General features: G+C 35.1%; 1 protein-coding gene across 1 annotated transcript; it reads left to right on the top strand.

Moving 5' to 3' along the window:
* The first annotated feature begins 648 nt into the window (after positions 1–648).
* rgs7bpa (regulator of G protein signaling 7 binding protein a) lies at positions 649–19024 on the top strand. The gene is given in 6 exon segments (NM_001076608.1): positions 649–1185; positions 5767–5933; positions 9877–10007; positions 13317–13461; positions 13535–13605; positions 18035–19024. Coding segments are annotated over 6 exon segments (747 nt in total). The 5' UTR covers positions 649–1044; the 3' UTR covers positions 18127–19024.
* Positions 19025–19494: the final 470 nt, after the last annotated feature.

Here is a 19494-nt window from a genome sequence, read left to right as displayed (position 1 = left end):
CTTTAAATCTCTATCTAATCCTTCAAACTGCTACCTTTTTACCAGCAAATGGTATTTAATTTAAATTAATCAAATCTAATCAAATTTATTACCATTATAATGAATGCATTTCACCAACATTTTTACTTCATTATCACCATTACATAGTTTACTTGCAGTTAATATGAATTATATTTATATCATCACTTTTTTAAATTTAAGTTAATGCTGCCTCTTAATGATAAAATAGATTAAATTCATATTAAGTCATGAGTATACAGTAGATTGATAAATTGCATATTTTGCCAAAACACTTTTAAACCGAATGGTTTAATTGTTTTAAATATCCCGCTAGGCTTATAGGTAGGCTAAATGGTTTTGTGCACTTTCCACATGCCAAACTCTATAATGACCAGCCTGAAAAGACCAGTTAACACCCTTAAATCATCTTGGTTAGGCTTTTACGATGTTCGTCGGTACATTTGATCTGTGTATTTCTGCTGCCTCCATCCTTCAGTGGCACATTTGATGAAGCCGTGCACACTGGAGTTGGTGAATCTGTTGCATTAGTATTCTCATCCTATGAGAGTGCAGTGTGTTCAACCACGTCATGCCTCAAGCAACTGCACCTATCAAGGTTAGAATAGCGCTCTTAGATCACCTTCTGCAATCTACTCTCAATAAACGCCGCACAGAGTTGAGCGTTCACACTTGCGCCGCATATTAGTCCATTTTTGGGAGCAAAGATTCTCGCGGCGGGGTGTTTGGTTTTTTTTAAGCAGCAGCTATTCTTTCTTTGTTGAAGGACTGTACGGGGCATCAAGACATGTTTGCATCTGGTTCTTTGTTATCGCATTTCTCTCTGCTGAATAAGACGAAGCCCTGCAAGGACACTTCGGCTGTCTGCTGGAGTGAATGAAGGTGACTCGGCTTCTGCGTCGCGGCAATGCGGAGAGAATCCAGGAGCAGATCGATCAATTGAGTAAGACGTTTAGCAAACCGGCGGCAGTATATTGATCAATCAGCATTTTATATCAGGGCAGTTTCTTCACTTGATGTGTATGCATGAGTTCTGCACCGAATGGGCGCAAAAACCGCCCCAGAACTGCCGGGACCATTTTCCAGATCGGCGGTAAAGCCCCGTCCAGAGAGTCGGAGCGCCGGGAGAGCAGCGAAGCTCTGCTTGCCGTCTCGGACTGCAGAATGGTGCGTATAAGCCTGCGTCATGATGAGCCACAGCTTCTTCTTTTTTTATTATCCCACTGATTGTTGAAGCGCTGTTTTAAATTCACGCTGGTTTCTGCAAGTGCAAACATCCTAAATGTATAATGCGACATTGGGGAGGTTAAATAATGAACGCTTTTGGCGTGGAGGTTTGTGACTTTTTCCTGTGGTGCGGCTGTAGTTGCAGCTTTCTTTTTTCGGGGTTTATTTTTCCATTTCGTTTGACAGATTATGGCGTGAAGTGAGCAATGTGATTTAGTGCTCTATTTTGGGCGAGAACTGCAAGCTCGCGTGTTGTGTTTGAGGAGTCTTTGCCCCATTAACAGGCAGAAAGCGTGTGGCAAGCCGTTTTAGCATTGGATGCGTTCATGAACTCCTGTACGCTCATTCTGTCTGAAAATGGTTTATGAAAATTAACTGTTTTAATAGTTTACTAGCAATTAGGTAACTTAATTATTATATAAAATACTTTCTTTTAATTTATTCACATCAAAACGCTAACACCCCTCGTGAAAATTAAGATAAATCAACAAAAGGTTTGGTTTATTATTATTATTATTATTATTATTTTATATTTGTTAAATTATGATAAGCACTAATTACCCATGGGTTTGCAACTCTAGCAAAGATTTAACTGTGGTAGTAAATCTGTGGTTACTATGCTTAATAAAGCTGTGGTTTATTTTCAAGAGGGATTATTGTCTTTTTCATGGTTAATCTTTTTAATGGATTGTCTTTTGCATGCTTAACCCATTCACTATGATTTCTCACTTTAATGGCATAATCAATAGTCTTGTAGTTTTCCAATTTATCAGTCGTGCATTTCCTATCATATTCTACATTTCTATGCCTGCTATGTGTCCAGTACTATTTATTCATTTGTTAAAGGAAAAAGTTTTCGATATTTGTTCTCCTTGCTTACCTTATCATACCTATGCTGGCTTTGACCTTATGTGCTTACATGATTTGACATGAGCGTACTTTCATTGATGCATATCACACATATCACATATGACACATGGGCACTACAGTAAATTAACTGAATGCAGGTTAGTGTGTTTTTATGCCTGGAAAAACTGGGGTAATGGACAAACATTTTCAATAGTTTGTCAACTTAAAATTAAAACTACCCCATAATTTACTCACACTCAAGCCACCTTCTGTGTATATATGACTTATCAGAGGTCAGCCAAGTAGAGAATTCACATTTGGCTGCCACCTGAAGTCAGTGATTTTATTGTAACTTTGTGGTTGACATGCATTAAACCCCTAGAAGCTTGTGGGTTAGTTTACAACAGATTGATGAGCTTTTGGAAGCTACAAAGAAAGGCCACTACCAACACCATTGTACAGCATGGATGAACCAGAATGAAAAAAAGAAAGAAAAAAAAAAACTACTGGCTGTGTTCATCTAAAAGAATAAATCAATATACACAGAGAATGTATTTGGGGTGAGTAAAGTATGGTTTAGTTAAAATTTTTAGGTGAATTATTCCTTTAAGCTTTATATGATCTAATGTTGGTAAAGGAATATGGTTTAACACATTTGCCTGAAGACATACATTGTCAGCTTAAGCATGATCGTCTTAAGAATGTTTATGTAAACAAACTCATTGACCAAATTTGACCACTGTTCACTTATGTATAATCATAAGATGTGTCTAATAACTTTTCCAAAATCATTAGTAAGTGTTGCCATTGTCCGTCTAGTTAGTTTATATGCAACTTTAATTTGATGGAAGTTTGTTGACATCTGAACCAAAACCAACATAATTCAATAACAAAAATATGCAACCATTTACCAAACATAACGTTTATGTGTTACATGTACTAGTTTTAAAAAAATTCTAATAATTTCTGTATAACTCATTTGATTCACCCTGCAAGTACCAGGTTTCACCATACCATTTTTGGCTTTAGTATTGCTCTAAATCTGTGTGGCCTGAATTCAGCAAGGTGCTAGAAAAGCACCTTCCTCTGAGATGTTGGTTTATATGTAATAATATCACATTGCTGATGTTGTTGCTGTAGAGTCTGATATTTAAACAATGCTCAAATGGTATTAAAGAGACCAAAATCACAGAAAACCTCATCCACCCCTTTTATACCACCAACAACCTAAACAATTGATACAATGCATGACAAATCCATTCCTTTGTGTTGCTTGTGTTAATTCTACAAAAAAAAATAATAATAATAATTTAATCAGGCAATCTTATACTTTTTTTGTTTAATTTTTGTAAGCCTGTCTAATTTGTAGTGTGAGTTTGGGTTTGTTACTTGACAGGATTGCCACTGGTGCGCTCTTCTACTGCTGTAGTTCATCTGCTTCAAGGTTTGCTTTAAGGTTTAGATTCTCTTCTGCAGATCTCATTTTTAATAAGTGGTTGTTTGAATTGCTGTTGCCGTTTTATCGTTATAAACATTCAGGTCAATATTTCTGACTCTCTTGGTCCAACAAAGCATTTAAAAAAATATTACTGTTGCTCACTTGCTGTTATCCCAGTAGATCAATAGTTTCTGAAATGCTCAGACAAGATCCAAAAATACCACATTCAAAGTAATTCAATCACCTTCCTTCCTCATTCTAATGCTCAGCTTGTACTTCAGTAGATAGTCTTGACCACATCTTCTTGCTTAAATTTGCTGGGATGCTGCCATATGATTGGCTGATTAGATGTTTGTGCAGTTGTACCACATAAAGGTGCCAGTCAGTGGATACTAATATCTAAAGATAATCCCTTCAAGTCCTGTTGGAAAAATTGTATGTTGTTGAATTCATATGAACGTCACCACAAACTTGTTAATATGAGTCATTCATTCATTCATTCATTCATTCATTCATTCATTCATTCATTCATTCATTCATTCATTCATTCATTCATTCATTCATTTATTCATTCAAACCTTTATTTTCTTTTAGCTTAGTCATTTTATTAACTTATCTAACATATGTTTTACACAGAGGATGCCCTTCCAGCTGCAACCCTTCACAGTGAAACACCCATATACTCTCATTCACACACATACACTACTGACAATTTGAGCTTACCCAATTTACCTGTACCACTTGTGAGGGAAACCGGAGCACCCAGAGGAAACCCACGCAAATGCAGGGAGAACGTGCAAACTCCACACAGAAATGCCAACTGACCTAGCCAAGGCTCGAACCAGCAATCTTTTTGCTGTGAGGTGACAGTACCACCCACTGTGCCATGCGTGGCCATTAATATGAGTGGGAAACTCTAATTTCTTTCATCCCCATGAACCGGAGGTTGCTGGGACTTTTATTTCAGTATGTGGATGCACTTCCATCTGAAATAAAATATTAAGTACTGGTGGGGCTTTCCTTTTTTGCATCATTCCCTTATGTAATGGGAACTGAGATCAACAGAGAAGAATTGCCACTCCAAAGTGGAAGCTAATGGTCAAACTGAAAACGGTGAAAACATGGTGCCATGCAATCCTTAATCTATGATATATATATATATATATATATATATATATATATATATATATATATATATATATATATATATATATATATATATATATATATATATCTAGGTCAGTTGTTATTAAAGGGACATCTCACCCCCCAAAAATTCTCCTGTTAATTTATTTACCCACAGGTCATCCAAGAGGTGCCTTTCTTTTTTTAGAGGAACACTTCTTTAATGTGAGTAGACCTTCTTTAATATTCTGCTTAAGAAAGGCATCTAGACCATGGATATTCGGTTGTGGTAAATACATTTTTGGGTGAGCTATCCCTTTTAGACTTGTCCACTTGTAAGTAGGAACATCCCTTGCAAGAGTTACAAGCAACATAATAGAGTAGACACCATGAGATTATTTATGAGTGATCAAATTACAAAACCTCAAACCACTTGTAGGACCCAATTTCTCCTCTTCATATGCACCGAACACTTTCCTTTTTTAAACACTCCATGTTTCTGTAAATATCATGCAGTTCTTAGTGTGCTTAACGCAGGTGAGTGGGTTTGACAAACCACCTATAGGACACATTTTTTCATCCTTGTATGCTCGGGGGTACAATTAAATTTTTTTAAATAAAGAAAAAAAAATGACAGATTTATTATAGCATTTATAAACTGCACCTCTCTGATGATTTGAAGTGCTTACTGTATTCTTACCTGCAATATAAGCCACTTTGAATAAATGAGTTAATTGAATAAATGTAAATTTGCTATAAGTTATGTCCTAATAGCATAAAAATGGATACTACTTGTAAAGTAAGGCATAAATGTTAAAACTGCTTGCCATTGAACGCTAATCCTTTATACCAAATATTGATAAAATGGCATGAGCATCTGTCGCCTGAGGCTCTGCTCCCCAGCAAATAGCCTGTTTTACCTTTGTGAAACTGTCTGGATGTTTCAATGTTAAGAATGAAAAATGTCTAGGCAACTTGGATGCATGTCATCTCCTCAAAGTTAAAAACCTCTTTAATTTATCGGCTTGATACATTTTCAAGGTTAAAATAGATTTGTTCAGCCTGTACTTTCTTAGCTTGTTTGCCTTTGTTTTCCTCTCTTCCAAAAGGTTGTCCAGGAGTTCAATACACTTGTGGCCCTCTATAGGGAGTTGGTTATCTCTATTGGAGAGATTTCCGCTGATTGTCCTTCTCTTCGGGCGGAAATGCACAAGACACGCACAAAAGGCTGTGAGATGGCACGAACAGCACATCAGAACCTTTCTGCAATATCAGGGTAGGATGTGCAATTTCACAATTTTGATGTATTTGTTTATTGCATGTTAATGTGTGGGACTAAGAATTAGAATTTTTTTTCCTTTTCGGCTTAGACCCTTTATTAAGGGTCTCCACAGCAGAATGAATCGCCAACTTATCCAGCATATGTTTTACGCAGCGGATGCCCTTCCAGCTGCAACCCTTCTCTGGGAAACATCCATACACACTACTTTGTCATACACACTAATTCATACACTATAGACAATTTAGCCTACCAAATTCACCTGTACAGCATGTCTTTGGACTTTGGGGGAAACTGGAGCACACGGAGGAAACCCACACGAACACAGGGAGAACATGCAAACTCCACACAGGAACGCTAACTAATCCAGCCAAGGCTCGAAACAGCGACCTTCTTGCTGTGAGGCAAGACTTCTTCACTGCATCGCCCTCTAATATATATTTATATATACAATATTTGCAGTACCCTTGCGAGCACCTAGGTGTCATGGACCCATTCTTGAAAACGTCAATGAAACATAATTTTACTACAAACTAAATAAAAACATTTGGTCCCACTTTATATTAAGTGACCTTAACTACTAAGTACTTACATCCAAAAATATCTAAAATGTACATGCTGTGTTCATATTAAACAACACTTATGGTGCTATTGAGGTTGGATATGGGTATAGGTTAAAGGGTTAGTTAACCACAAATGTTATTGCATGCAAACTATTTTTTTTAAATATAAGTACAATGTAAAAACATTTATGTACACAGTAAGAGCGTTGTACCAAATTTTAATTTAAATGTAGATTTATAGTTATTAAAGCCACTTAATATAAAACATTTAAGCAATTATAAAAATGTCGTTTCCAGTTAACCTCTGGTAACCACAGATTAACCATGGATTTACTACACTGTAAAATATTAAGCCAGTACAAAAAAAAAAAAAAAAAAAAAAAAACAATTCTTATTTCCCTTTGTTTTTTTTTTTTTTGTTTAATTTTTGAAAACATCTGTTGCACTGACCTAAAATATCTGAAATTAAGTGAACAATAAAACTCATTTGGAAATTTGTACTAAGAAATAATACATTATTTAAAAAAAAAAAAAAAAAAAAACTAAAGCAGAGACAAATGTTAACAAGACATTTTCTAGACAGAATTAGAAACAGGACAGGAGGTAAAACAACAATAACCGTAAACAAGACAAGGATCAAAACATGGCAGGACAAACAGCGAAAAAATTTTGTACTGCTTCACAGGGAAAAACAAGACTCAGCAAGGTCTGTGTGAGTGAGGTGTCTTTATAGTCCCAGTAATCAGTCCATCATGGCTTCCAGCTGTGTGTGTATTCAGGAACCAGAAACTGGTTCTTCCATTTGAATTATTCATTTGATTTGTCATTTAATTATTACAGAATTTTACTGAGTTGTTCATGAAAATTAAATATCAAATAAATTTGATTTCTCATTTGAGAATGCATTTTTATTTATCGTTGTTTGAGCATTTGATTTATCTGGGTAGTTGTTTTGAAAGTTCAATTTATTACTTGATCTTTAGGCATTAGAATTTTCATTTGATTTTTGTTAGGGAAAAAATTCTATATTATTATTTAGGTTAAGTAAACTTGAATGTAGTTGTACAGACATTTTTACTGATTTTTGCTAAACCAATAAGAACAACAACAAGTAATTTCAACTTTTTTCAAGTATAATAAAACCATTGATATCTTTACGTAAGTATCTGATGAGCATGTGAGCTGTAATAAAAATCATACATGATTATAGTAGTATATGTTATAAATCTGAAACTTCACCTTCACAGCACTTAGTAATACATATAAGCTTTATTTTCCATTATCATGGATGTTACTTTGACCTTCGCATGAACATGGAGTGAATTTTCTTTCTACAGATAAAATAACAGAATTTTTATAGAAGCAATATAGTCAAATAGATTCCGTGTTGAGTGTTGTTCAACATGTAGTCCCTGTTATAGTTAGTTAATGTGGCAATTTACCACCAAGGCCATGCTGTGCCTGATAGACCTTTTACATGATTTGTCCTGGATGGGTTTGGTGCCATCCTTCTGTTCCAGGTAATTGAAGAACAGGAAAATGAAGTTTCCGCCATGCCACAGCATTTCACCTGGGATTTACAGAGCAGTAATTACATGCGTAGGATTCTGAGAAATCAGATTTTCTACGAATTCTCGCTCGCTATTGAGCTAATGTGTTTAGAGCTCTAGATTGTCTGTACAACCTTGTAAACATGCAGCTCAGAAAAAAATCAAACAGGGCTGTATATTGAATATTCATCATATATTCACTATGATATTGTTAGCTTCTCGAATACTGCCAAGATTTCAATGAGCTTTGTGTTTGGTCATTAGAACATTGTAGATTTCATTAAGGGTTATTATAGTAAACAAAAACATTAAAGCTAAACACATTTGTTTTCAATAAAATATACATTTACTGTAAAAATATTATTGTTTATTGTTGTTATGTTGGCATTAAGATTATGACAAAAAGGCTAACTATATAGAAAAATTAAATAAATGGCAAACACACAAGCAATTTACTCAAAAATTATATATAATTTCTATATAAAATTCTATATAAAAATTAAAAAATTAAATAGCTACAATAGTATGTTAAACTCCAAAATAGCAATTCTTAATGGAATTTCAAATATGCAAATATGGTGTTTTACTGATAAATGGATAGATATTGTAAATAGTATAAATATAAATTTGTCTTTAAAAAAAAAAAAAATCAGATGTGAAAAAGCAAACTTTTAATTAAAATGCTTAAAATTTAAGCCAGTGTCCTGCAGATTTTAGCCCTAACTTGCCTCAACTCACCATGTTTCTAGAAAGCCTAGTAAGAGCTTGATCAGCTAGCCCAGGTGTGTCTGATTGGGGTTGGAACTAAACTTTTAAGGACACCGGCCCTCCAGAACCGAGTTTGGGCACCCCTCGGTACGGCAGCACCGTACTGGGTTGCCCCTTTTCTAATCATGTATTTATATTAAACATTACAACTTATTTAACCCATTTGCGAATACAATTTTATTTTATTTTACTTAAATCAAAAAAGTCTAAAACAAAATTATTTAAAAAACAATGAAAGCAGAAATAAGGCAGAAACACTCAATATAAACAAAATAGAACATCTAAAATTGTATTCAAATATTAAATATTGTAAAACTTTTACAATAAACATTGTTAATTTAAAGGGTTAGCTTACCCCAAAATGAAAATTCTGTCATTTATTTACTCATCCCTCATGTCATTCCAAACCCTTGGGACATTCGTTCATCTTCAGAACACAAATTAAGATATGTTAGAAAAAATCCGAGAGCTCTCTCATCCTCCATAGACAGCAACTGTTACATATTCAGTGGCTCAATGAGAATATTATGAAGCTACGAAAGTACATTTGTGTGCACATGATAGAAAATAATGACTTTATTCAGCTGTTTCTTCTTGCATCGCCAGATCAGTGTTCACATTCACGAGCACTTTGGTTATATGTGCACCAAAAAGTGAATCCTTTAAAGTAGCAAAACTGTGTGACCTATTAATCATGTTATTTTTATAGTGTATAAAACGTTTTTTAAGACATGTTTTAACCAATATAACCAATATGTATCAATAATCAGAAGGCTAAAAACGCTACACACATGTTAAGCTATACAATATATATATATATATATATATATATATATATATATATATATATATATATATATATATATATATATATAAATATATATATATATATATATATATAGATATATAGTATGCTTTCAGTGAAGGCTTATTGTCGACTGCAGAAATGCAAGGACATGGTAACTCGTGAGAAATTAGACAGGTTGAAGCGCAGGGCTCGGGGCCAGAACTTTGCAGAATCCAGATCTAAAATGCATTATTGATGCTTTTTCTTCACAGCCCAGAAGATGGAGAAATCCATCCGGAGATCTGCCGCCTCTTCATCCAGCTGCAGTGCTGTCTGGAGATGTACCTGACGGAGATGCTGAAATCTGTGTGTCTGCTGGGGTCCCTGCAGCTACACAGGAAAGGTAATGCTGCGAGGACGCCTTGGGGGGAAACTGCTGTCCATGAAGCCGGCTTGTCCAAATCTAGAGCTTTCTAGTGGCTTCATGTTGGCTGGAGCTTACTTTATTTGTGTCTGTGATTTGAGCTCAGTAAATATGGACAAGCAGACTGTTGCCTTGAGGTCAAATCTTGTGATGGTCATTTCTGCCAGTCAGAGGCGAGGAGGTCCTAGACTTCTAGGTCCCTGAAGAAAAAACTTCAAGAGTCAATGCATTGATAAAAACCCCAAAATGCTACCAAATCTCTTCATATTTTCTTTTTGAGAGCAATTCACAATCAACAAACTATGGTCAGTTGAAACAGTCAGTAAAAATGACAAACAATAGAATAAATACAATAGATTTTTGCCTCTTATGTTGATTTTAAGCAGCATGTGAAAGCAAACCTGCAGTCTGTCAGTTAACTGAAGTGTGCATGTGTGATATGTAACACCCTTACTGTGGTTTTAAGCACAACCAGACAGAGGAAGTATACTACAAACTTGTCAGACTTTGGCTGTATCCAAAATTGCACCTTGTAGAAATAGTGTTAGATTTTGTTATTTTGTTAAAGAGTACACTATTTGAGGAAGCAGACGCTGGTAGTGGTGTAGATTATACACATAAACCAAAGAAATAAACAATATAGCCTGGTAAATGGAATGTTCTTAACATACAGAAATTGAATCGAGGAATCAAATCTCATACTTTTTTAAAGAGTATTATTTAGTTATACATTCATTCTAAATAAAGTTACCCTCTTCGAATGTTATCACTTGATTGAATGGGAATTATCGGTGGTTATCAGCTAATAGATATGGGCAAGTACAGGCCTTCTGCACCTTTTGGTTGGCTCAGATAGCTGTTGCCATCCATCCACGTGGTTAATCAGCTATACTAATAGCGAAGACTCGGGATACAGATCTGCTTTTACATTACTGTGATGGTTGGGTTTAGGGTTGGGGTAAACATTAATTTAATTAAAGTAATGGCAAATTTAATAAATAATAAATATAATTCTTGTTAACTTCTGGCTGCAGCCGTATGGGATCTATAGCTGATTCTTCAGAAAGGTAATGATTCACACTCATTAAGTAATTGCTTCGTACTGTTTTTATTTTCTCTTTTTACATTCTTCGAGTGATTTAAAGACACAAACCTTTAGGCACAATGCCTTCCTCAGTGTGTCCACTGCCCATATTTATTAGCTGATAACCATTGATAATGCCCATTCAATAATAGCATTGACAAGATTGATGCTCCAAAGAAGTTTCTTTTAAAAAAAAAAAGTGCAATCCCGCAGGGCAAACTTCAGCAAATCTATAGCAGATGAACCATGTGGATGGATGATAACAGCCTTCTGAGCCTGCCAGTAGGCTCAGAAGGCCCCTACTGGCCCATCCACTGATAACACTCATTCAATGGAGAGATAACATTCGAATCTGCTGTGAAGTTGTTGTAAGAGGTATTCTTATTCTTCCTTGTTATTCACTCATTATTTTTTTATTAAAAGATTGGTTTACCCTTAAAACATTATGTGATTGTGATTAATTACTTTTTCTCGTGTAATTTCAAAATCCTTAAACTTTAGACATTAATATAGTTTAGGTGAAATCTGAGTTCCCTCATCTTCCAAAAAACAAGAACAAACAAGAACAAGAAAAAAAGTAAAAGTCCACAAAATGTTTTAGTAACATTCAATTCATGGTATTACCAAATCATTAACACTTCTAGCTTAATAAACTACTAATTAGCTGTTTATTAATAGTTAATAAGGTAGTAGTTGGGTTTAGGTATTAGGCAAGATTAGGGATGTATAATAAGATCATGCTTTATAAATACTAATCAACAGTTAACGTCTCAATAATAGGCAGCTGATAAGCCAGTAGTTAATATCGTGAATTGTGACCTAAACTAAAGTTTTATCGATTTTTAAAACATATCCTCAAACCATATGTGGTTCAGTCAGAATATCATAAAGTTACAAACATATTTTGGTGTGCTAATAAAACAAAAATTATTGTATTCAATGTTTCTTCTCAGCGTCAGTTTGCTGCATGTGTTCATAAGCACTGTGCTGTTATGTATTTTCTTTGTTGAAATAACACTTTAACATGTGTTGACTGTCACCTTAAGACAGAATACCTATATACTAACAAACATATGATTACTTTTCTAACTGCCTACTTTACTTGTTTTAAGATAAAGCATGAAAAGGCAGACATTCTAATATAGATTTCTGTGTACAGTATTTGTCTATTCGAGTGCATATCTGAAGGCTAAAGTGGACCATATTACCATTGATGAATCATCTGTAATTTGGTTGATTTAGTCTACACTGAGTCTACACTGTCTACACTTAGTCTACACTGAGTCTACACTGGAAGGACAACAGTCCATGACTCTAACTCTAAAATCACCTTGGTAAAAAAAAAACATTATGGCTGTTTTTCAGATTTTTTTAAATAAAATATCCAATATATATACAACCCCTTGTAATCATGAACTAATTAGGCTGTTAATGTAAAGACATGCATTAGAATATGAGTGTTAACATTAACCAAGATTATGCTGAATAATAGTCGCTGTTCACCATTAGTTAGTAACACATTAGTATGTGTGTAGTTAACATTGACAAAGATTAAGTAATGCTTAACACATGTATTGTTCACTGTTAATTCATGTTAAGTAATGCATTAGTTAACATTATGTAATATAACGTTATTGTAAAGTGTTACCAAAAATTGTTTAGATAAAACTGATTTAAAAGGTTACTACTGCTAGCAGTTTAGGTGCTAAAAGATAGGAACAGTATGTAGCCATTTTCACAATCAATTTATAGTGTTCTCCTAATAATTATGATAAAATTATAAACTAAAATTGCTCGCACAGCCCTATAGTCTACACTGAAAAAAATTATTCAAAGATGATTTGTTGGATTTACTAATTTTTTAAGTAAAGAGGTTGTAAAGAATTTATTTGGGCTGAGTTTAAACAAACAACTTAAGTTGAACATTACTATTTATAATTTGTTTGATTAAATTCAACACATATAAATTGCAACAATTTTCTACACAATCTGTTTTTGTTGAGACAACATGAAGAAATTAAGTTAACTTATTAGTTTTTGCAAATTTTTGTGGATTGAACATAAAACAATTAAGTTGTCCCCCCAAAAATAAAAACAATTGTGTTGTTTCAGATCAATTTAAATACAAAGTTTAAACAAACAACAAGTGTTACTTTTTAGAGTGTACGTACTATGAAAGTAATGTCTCACTGTATGTGTTCCAGGAAAACATTACTTAGGAGCTACAAAGTTGGACAGTAGGAAGGAGGACAGTTCTGACATTCCGATCCTGGAAGACACGTCCTCCACTCCACCGGACTGTCCGCACACGTACTTCCTGGTGGCCACAGACATTGAGAACATCGAGAGGTAAATAGTCTGAGCAGAATCGCTCAGTGTTAAACTGATAGTTTGAATCTCAAACACATTCTTGATGTTCTAGGGACATGACAGAAATGAAAAATCTGCTAAGCAAACTCAGGGAGACAATGCCTTTACCGCTGAAGAACCAAGGTAATGTTCACTTACACAAGTTCCCTCGCTGATATTACAGACTAATTCACTGAAAGCTTGAAAAAATTGGGTTTTCAAAACTTTCAATAACAGCAAGGTCTCAGTTGTACCCAAGCGTTCAAAAGTTTGGGATTCTCCTTTTAATTTTAGTTGTAGGTCTTTTAAATGCTAGCAATTCGTTAAAAAGAAGATTTAAGACCTCTACCTGTTTTGTAATGTCTCAGAAGCTCAGCTATGTACTGTATGTACCCAGAATGTTTAAGGCTGTTGAAGTCAGTAAGAATATATTTAAATCACTCATTCAATGAGCAGACATTGTGTACTGATTGAAAATGCAATACATTACAATGATTCAAAATATTAAACAACGAAATACAATTAAACAAAAAATGACAGGAAGAAATTTCATTTACAGAAGTGTTCAAAAGTTTGGGTTTCTTCTTTTAGTTTTAGTTGTAGGTCTTGTAAATGTGATTAGTTAAAAAGAAGATCTAAGATATCTACCTGTTTTGTAAGGTCTCAGAAGCTCAGCTAAGTATGTACTGTATATACCCAGACATTTAGAGCTATAAAAGTCATTTATAAAATGTTTAAATCAACCCTTCAATGAGCAGGCATTGTGTACTGATTGAAAATGCAATACATTACAATGATTCAAAATATTAAAGAACGAAGTACAAAAAGAAATCTGAACATAAATAAGGGTCTCTGTATCATTCAAATTAAATAGACCCTCACACTACAGTCCCTGACAAAAGTCCTGTCGCTTGTGTACAAATTGACTTGAAGTGTCACTGAAATATATTTCTAATCAAGATTTCTTTTCAAGAAATGGCACATTTTAATCCCAACAGCTTTTGTAATAATGTTTCAGTGCAAAACGAAACTGTCAGAAAGTATTCTAATATTCCCAGCTTTGTAAAGCCTATTGAGTCCATTGTTGTGAAGACATAAGTGTTGTCGCCTTGTCATATGAGCTTCACTTGTGACTAATAATGGACCAATTAGGTCTCAGGTGTGTATAAAAAGAACCCCAGTACACTAGTCCTTCACATCAAATGCAACTAGACCTCTGCAAAAATGCCTAAGTTTCACCCTGAGACTAGTCTTGATTATCAAGAGGCTGAAAACCAGATCCACTGCTGATGTGGCAGAAACCTTCGAAGTGTCTCAGCGTCAAGTACAGAGGATAAAAAAAAGACTTGAAGAGACTGGAGATGTTTTTTAAAAGCCCAGGTCAGGCAGACGCCTCAAGATAACTGCTCGAGAGGACCATTTGTTGGCTCGAAAATCTAAGGCCAGCCCATTTTCCACTGCTGCAGAGCTCCACGAGACCTGGTCACCTGAAGTCCCTGTGTCAACCAGAACAGTTTGTCGTATTCTGTCTCGAAATGGCCGAATCAGTGCCCAGAAGCAAGTACTAAACAAAAGACAATTGAAAAACCGTGTGGCATTTGCCAAGGCCCACTGCCTGCTAAATGGATGGACACTGGAAAAGTGGCAGAAGGTGGATTTTTTTGATGAATCTTCTGTTGAATTACACCACAGTCGCTGCAAATATTGCAGGAGACCTACTGGACCCCGCATGGATCCAAGATTCACCCAGAAAACAGTGAAGTTTGGTGGTGGAAAAATCATGGTCTGGGGTTACATCCAGTATGGGAGTGTGCATGAGATCTGCAGGGTGGAAGGCCACATCAATAGTCTAAAATACCAAGAAGTCTTAGCTACCTCTTATATTCCCAACCATAAAAAAGGCCTAATTCTGCAGCAGGATGGTGCTCTATCGCATACTTCCATCTCCACATCAAAGTTCCACAAGGCGAAGGAGATCAAGATGCTCCAGGATTGGCCAGCCCAGTCACCAGACATGAACATCATTGAGCACATGTGGGGTAGGATGAAAGAGGAAGCATGGAAAATGAAACCAAAGAATATTGATGAACTCTGGGAGGCATGCAAGACTGCTTTCTTTGCTATTCCTGATGACTTCATCAATAAATTGTATGAATCCTTGCCTAACCGCATGGATGCAGTTCTTCAAGCTCATGGAAGTCATACAAGATATTAAATGTGGATCTCACAGCACCACTACCTAATTTGCTGACATATTATTGTATTTGCAGTAAATTTGTTTGATTTTCGTACAGGCGACAGAACTTTTGTCTTGCCAAAATTTGACCTTTCTGTTTTGATTAAATGATAAATCTTGTTTCAGTGAAACTAATTTATTTCAGTGCATTAAACATAATTTGGGAGGGTTTTAGCTTTTCATATAAACTCTTCCTAACACCAATGGATTAAATAAAAGTCAGGTTAATAGCAGGTGTTTCTACAAATTAGATAAGCGACAAGACTTTTGTCAGGGACTGTAGATATATCCCTGTAGATACCTTGATGCTAAATCAACATCAATAAACAGGTCAAAAATGCAAATCGATTTGATGTCAATTGACTAACCTGATCTCACATTGACACTTGCATTGATGTCAAAAATCGAATAATAGACAGTCCTGTATTTGAATTTTGGTGTGTTTTTGACACCAATGTTAGATGTCAATTTGTCATCAAGGTAGTCAGTTTAAATTGATTTTAGGTTGTCTTAATTTAGAAACAAGACTGATCCAACTTCTTGACATGATATTAAACCTTTTGACTTAGTATTCAAATAAACACCAAGCGCTTGTACTTGCGTTTATGAATCACAGAGAGACACAGTTACAGCATTAAAAAATGCTGAACTTCTGAACTTCTACTGAACTTGAATTATTCATCTACAACTTGGATGAACTAATGAGTGTAAATTATGATTCTGCAAATATTTACTTACCCTTGACTTGTATCAAACCAGGGGTGCATTTCTGAAAACCATCATTAGCCAACTAAGGTCGCAAGTTTCGTCGTTACAAACATTATTCCTTGATTTGGCGTTTTCCAAATTCGTTTTTCCAACGAACATTTACACTTGCAACTACACCTCTGGAGCTGCAGTTAGAAGTTCCTGACTTTGTTCTATTTCCAGTTATCCCTCCTTTGCCCTGTTCATTTATAACATTTAAACTTGGAATGATCTAAAAAAAAAAAAAAAAAAAAAAAACATGAAAGTCATCTCTCTTTGGTGTAATTTGCTTTTAAAGTATTTTTACTGTTCAGTTTTAGCGATCTTCATATTGACAATTGCGTTGCCTTTTATAATGCAATTTGAAAACAGCTCATGGCTCATGATAAAAGCTATAGGTGACATTGTTTAAAATTGATGTTACGTCTCCAAAGCTTGTAAAAACAAAAATATATAGCATACGTTTTTTATTTCTTAATAATTACCCTACTGTAAATTAGGCCTACAACCATTAACAATGTATTTGATTTATATATGAGATTAGAATACATGTTATGTTAGTAATATTATATGAAATATTCTCAATAATATTTGTAAAGGGAATATATATACGTTCTATATGTGTCGTTTACATATATTGTACTTAATATGAAAAGTGCATGGATGTTTTTTCCAAAACTAATATTTGATCTTTTTTAAATGCGTGTTCGAGTAAAACAATCAAAATTGTATAATGAATTATGGGGGGGTTTCTCTAAAGAAATTGTTTCTTCACTCTGTTTAGAGCATTATTATGGATGTTTTACATTATAACTAATGTGGTTAAAATAATGGATTTGTGACAGAGAAACTACGGTTTTTGGGAAACCTCTCCTCACTACATTGTTCTTTTCCCAAATGATACATCGCATTGTGATAGTTCAGCCGTGAGTTATATCAATGTTTGGAAAACGCACCATAGTTTTAGTCTTTTTGACCATAGAAGGTGTTCAACACTCAATAAAAAAATGCTTTAAAACAAGTCAAGAGTGAGTAAATGCAGCACAGGCTCCTTACTGAACGTACCCCCATATACATTTCTGGAGAGCGCATTATGTAGCCAGAGATACTTTAAAACGAACACTACGGGGCAGTATGATGCTGCTGGCGGCTTCCGTTTAATTACGCGCTGACCACTTACCTCCATGTGGACAGCTTTTCCACTGTTGTCAGTTTGCCCAGTAGCTCACCATGTACATTGGCGGACCTGAGACACAGAAAGGAGTTGACCGCGAGTGAATCAGTCGGTCAGACAGTCGACAGCAGCCTCTGGTGGATTTATGTGAGAGCAACAGACGCATATGACACTGAATTTGAGATTGAAAAAGCGTACACAGTGCCCTCTGGTGAATTCGTGAAAACAAAAACTGCAAAAAAATATATATGTATTTAATGCTGTCCAGAAACGTATCCAGGGGTACTTATCAATATTGAGCCTGGGTTGAAATAATGACAGAATTTTTTTTTTTTTTTTTTTTGGTGAACTATCCCTAAATGAGCAACAATTCAGAGCATTGATCTCTACATTTATCTGTTTTTGTATGAATACAGATGACAGCAGTTTGTTGAATCTGGCGCCATACCCCATGGTCCGGCAGAGAAAGCGGCGGTTCTTCGGTCTCTGTTGTCTGGTGTCCAGTTAAGATCTCTCTCTCTCTCTCCCACAATTCAGTCACGAATGACTGCGATTTATCACAATGTGTGACACTCACCAATCAACAGTACTACTGCCATTTCCCAAACCAGTGCTTTCTTTTGGTGAGTTCTGTCCAGTTTCTTACAGCAATCAACATTAATACCTGTAATATCTGTGTAATCAGTAGTCATGCAAACACTCTATAATATTTGATCGATATGACCGAGTTTCATTTTGAAATGAATGTTCATCTACATTATGCTTAGTAAAGGTTTGTAGTATGAATACTGCTATGTTCGTACATCATTCATATGCTGTGCTTTTTTTGTCAAGACAGGTGTTGTATTGAGGCGTCCGAGAGTGCTAAATAGAGCAAAAGATTCTGATGCTAAACCTTTATAATGCTTATCATTTTTTAAACACTGCACAACACCATCGAATGCGGTAACTGTTGATTCTTTGGATAAAATTTTATTTATATACATATTCTTTGGCTGTTACCATATTTTTACAAGGGTATTATTTAGTCTTCCATAAACCGAAAATCCTGTAACTCTTTATTTTTGTTCCTTTTGTTTCAGCCTTTAGGAGTATACAATACCTGAAGAAGCCTTTGTAAATAAGAATATATCTATAAATGGACATTTTAGAGATGTACATATACAATGTAAACCTAGCGCTCTGAATTATTTTTCGAAACTGTGATTCCTTTAAAGAGATTGTCAGTAAAGGGTGGCATGTCTATCCATCTGGTGTGATATAAGTCCAGATTGGAGGGGCTCAGCATGGGTCTTGCTTATTAATAACAGTTCTAAATGTGTCAGGCATGGTGAAGATACTGTAGTGTTCATGAAAAGGCGCAGTGTCGTTTTACATTGGTAATAAACCTTTTTTTAATGATTTAACAAGACGAACTTTGTGTCATTTTTTACTTCGCTTAAAACACTACGATGAGTTCAGGAAATGTACATGAATGACATCTGGGATATAATCACGTTGAAATTAATAGATATCATCATCTTTTAAACATAAACCTGAACATCTTCTCAGTGTTATTTGAAGGACAATTCTCAGAACAAATATTTTACAGGTCACAAGCTCCGATTTCAACACCCAAACAGCGTTTCCCATTAAATTTATCACATTGGGATCTCGGTCAGTCATAGGTAATTGGATTTGTTTGCACATTAATAGGGAGGCTGTTAAATTTGCACCTGGCAGCAGTTCCTTGCTTTTTACTTCCTCGCAACAATGTTGAAGCTGTAATGAAGGGTGTAAAAAAAGCCATTTATAGGAACAGACATGGTTTTCAGGTTAATTATTTGGCTGCGATGCTGATGCTGGAATAGCTGTTGGCAAAGTCTGGACTGGTTGT

The sequence above is a fragment of the Danio rerio genome, chromosome 8, assembly GCF_049306965.1.
Source record: "Danio rerio strain Tuebingen ecotype United States chromosome 8, GRCz12tu, whole genome shotgun sequence".
Lineage (NCBI taxonomy): Eukaryota > Metazoa > Chordata > Actinopteri > Cypriniformes > Danionidae > Danio > Danio rerio.
Note: the sequence above shows the minus strand (reverse complement) of the source record. Positions and strands in the feature narration are given on the sequence as shown.